General features: G+C 47.1%; 1 protein-coding gene across 1 annotated transcript in view; it reads left to right on the forward strand.

The window, feature by feature from the left end:
• Positions 1 to 2,183, forward strand: part of AURANDRAFT_72853 (hypothetical protein) — a gene marked incomplete at both ends in the record, with an annotated part of 3,261 nt that continues 1,078 nt past the window's right edge. The window contains one exon of the mRNA XM_009044606.1: positions 1 to 2,166. Within this exon, the coding sequence (XP_009042854.1) occupies positions 6 to 2,166 (2,161 nt within the window). The remainder of the gene's footprint in view (positions 2,167 to 2,183) is intronic.

Below are 2,183 nucleotides of genomic sequence, written 5' to 3' on the forward strand. Positions count from 1 at the left end.
TGTGCATGTCGTCTCCTTTCGCGCTTGCGGGCATCATATCAGCGTTGGATGAGGAATGCTCTTCGCTCCGTCAGGGGGCCCTGCTACGCCTGCATGGTCTTGTCGATCAGTATTGGGCTGAAATGGCGAATGTTGTGTCGCTGATCGAGGAATTGAGCGAGGATGTTAAATTTCCAGGACACAAACTCGCTGCCGCGTTAGCAAGCAAAATTTTTTTTCACCTCGAAGAGTATGATGAAGCTCTACGACTAGCACTCGGTGCCGGCTCATACTTTGATGTCACTATCCGTTCAGAATATGTTGAGACGCTAGTCTCAAGGTGCATAGACAAGTACGTCGCCGCACCCGAAACTTGTGACGCAGCTGGATCCCCGGAAGCATCTCTTGATCCTAGACTTGAAGCTATAGTAGAACGCATGTTCCTCCGATGTTTTAATGATGGCGAATTTGAGCACGCAATTGGGATTGCCCTTGAAGCCCAGCAGTTGACTAAAATAAAAGAAGTAATAACCAACTGTCCAAGCTCGAAGCGCCCGCAGCTTTTAAGCTACGTAGCTGAAGCAAATCAGATTTTAGTAAAAAACACTAGTTATCGAAACAGCGTCGTGCGTTTGCTCATCGTACTACATGAATCTTTTGACGAACCAGACTACTTGTTCCTGTGTCATGCATGGCAAATGATCGGGGAGGTGGAAGGGATTTGTCAGTTACTGATTCGCCTCGTTTGTGGCGATGAGAACCAGATGCTCCTTGGCTTTCAGCTTGCGTTTAATTTAGTCGAATCTGGAAGCCAAAAGTTCATACATGATATCATACAGTCCCTCAACAAGAGAGAGGAATCAAATTGTTCTGTAAAAGCAGATATTGACGGTGATGTAGAACACCATGTGAGTCGTGTGAGAAAACTTGCCTCCATCTTGTCAATCGACGGTTTATGGAGTGATTTGCAACGAAGTTTCCTTGTGTCGAAGTGCGAGACTGACATTCTTATATTGAAAAATATCAAGGAATCTATTGACGGCAATCGTAGCTCGATGTTGCATAATGCCATAGTCATTACTCACAGCCTCATGAATGCTGGCACGACAGACACCACATTTCTAAGAGAGAACCTTGATTGGATGGGAAAGGCTTCTAATTGGGCTAAATTCACTGCGACTGCATCTATTGGTGTTGTACATTCTGGCCATACAAAAAATTCGATTGAATTGCTACAGCCGTATCTACCCTCAAATCAAGGGGTATCGTCATCACCATACTCGGAAGGCGGGGCGCTGTATGCTCTCGGGCTCATCCATGCCAACAGGGGTAAATCTCAATTACAACCAGCGGTGATTGAGTTACTGAGAGATGCAATCCGACATGCTGGCAATTCAGAGCCCCTCCAACACGGTGCATGCCTAGGAATTGGTCTTGCTGCGATGGAAAGCGGTGATCCACAACTGTATAACGAATTGAAAACCATTCTATTTTTCGACTCCGCAGTGGCGGGAGAGGCCGCCGCTTATGGTATTGGATTAATTCTAGCAGGGCATGGTGCTAGCACACAGCTAGCCCGCACTGCTACAACCGAACTTATGGCTTATGCTCATGAAACAGCACATGAAAAAATAATTCGCAGCATTGTCCTCTCATTAGCTCTTATTGGGTTTGGCCAAGAGAATCTTGCTGAGCCAGTGATAGAGCAGCTCTGTCGAGATCGTGATGCAATCATTCGGTATGGGGGTATGTATGCGATCGGGTTAGCTTATGTTGGAACGGCGCACAATTCTGCAGTCCGGCGTCTCTTACACGTTGCTGTGTCTGATGTTTCAGATGATGTGCGCAGAGCTGCTGTCACGTGTCTTGGGTTGGTCTTGTTTCGCAGTCCGCGTAGAGTACCAACTCTGGTAACATTATTAGCGGAGAGCTTCAATCCTCATGTTCGCTACGGTGCATGCCTAGCCATAGGAATTTCGTGCGCTGGTACTGGAGATCCCGAGTCTCTGCTTTTATTGCAGCCAATGCTATCCGACCCTGTCGACTTCGTCCGGCAGGGTTGCTTGCTGTCGCTGTCTCTTATCCTGATGCAGCAGTCAGAATTTAACACGCCGTCAGTCAAATGGTTTCGCGAAAAGATAGCTAAAATGGTTAAAGACAAATATCCTTCCGCATTGACCAAACTTGGTGCCATGTCGCTGCTG

This window comes from Aureococcus anophagefferens, assembly GCF_000186865.1.
Source record: "Aureococcus anophagefferens unplaced genomic scaffold AURANscaffold_508, whole genome shotgun sequence".
Classification (NCBI taxonomy): Eukaryota; class Pelagophyceae; order Pelagomonadales; family Pelagomonadaceae; genus Aureococcus; species Aureococcus anophagefferens.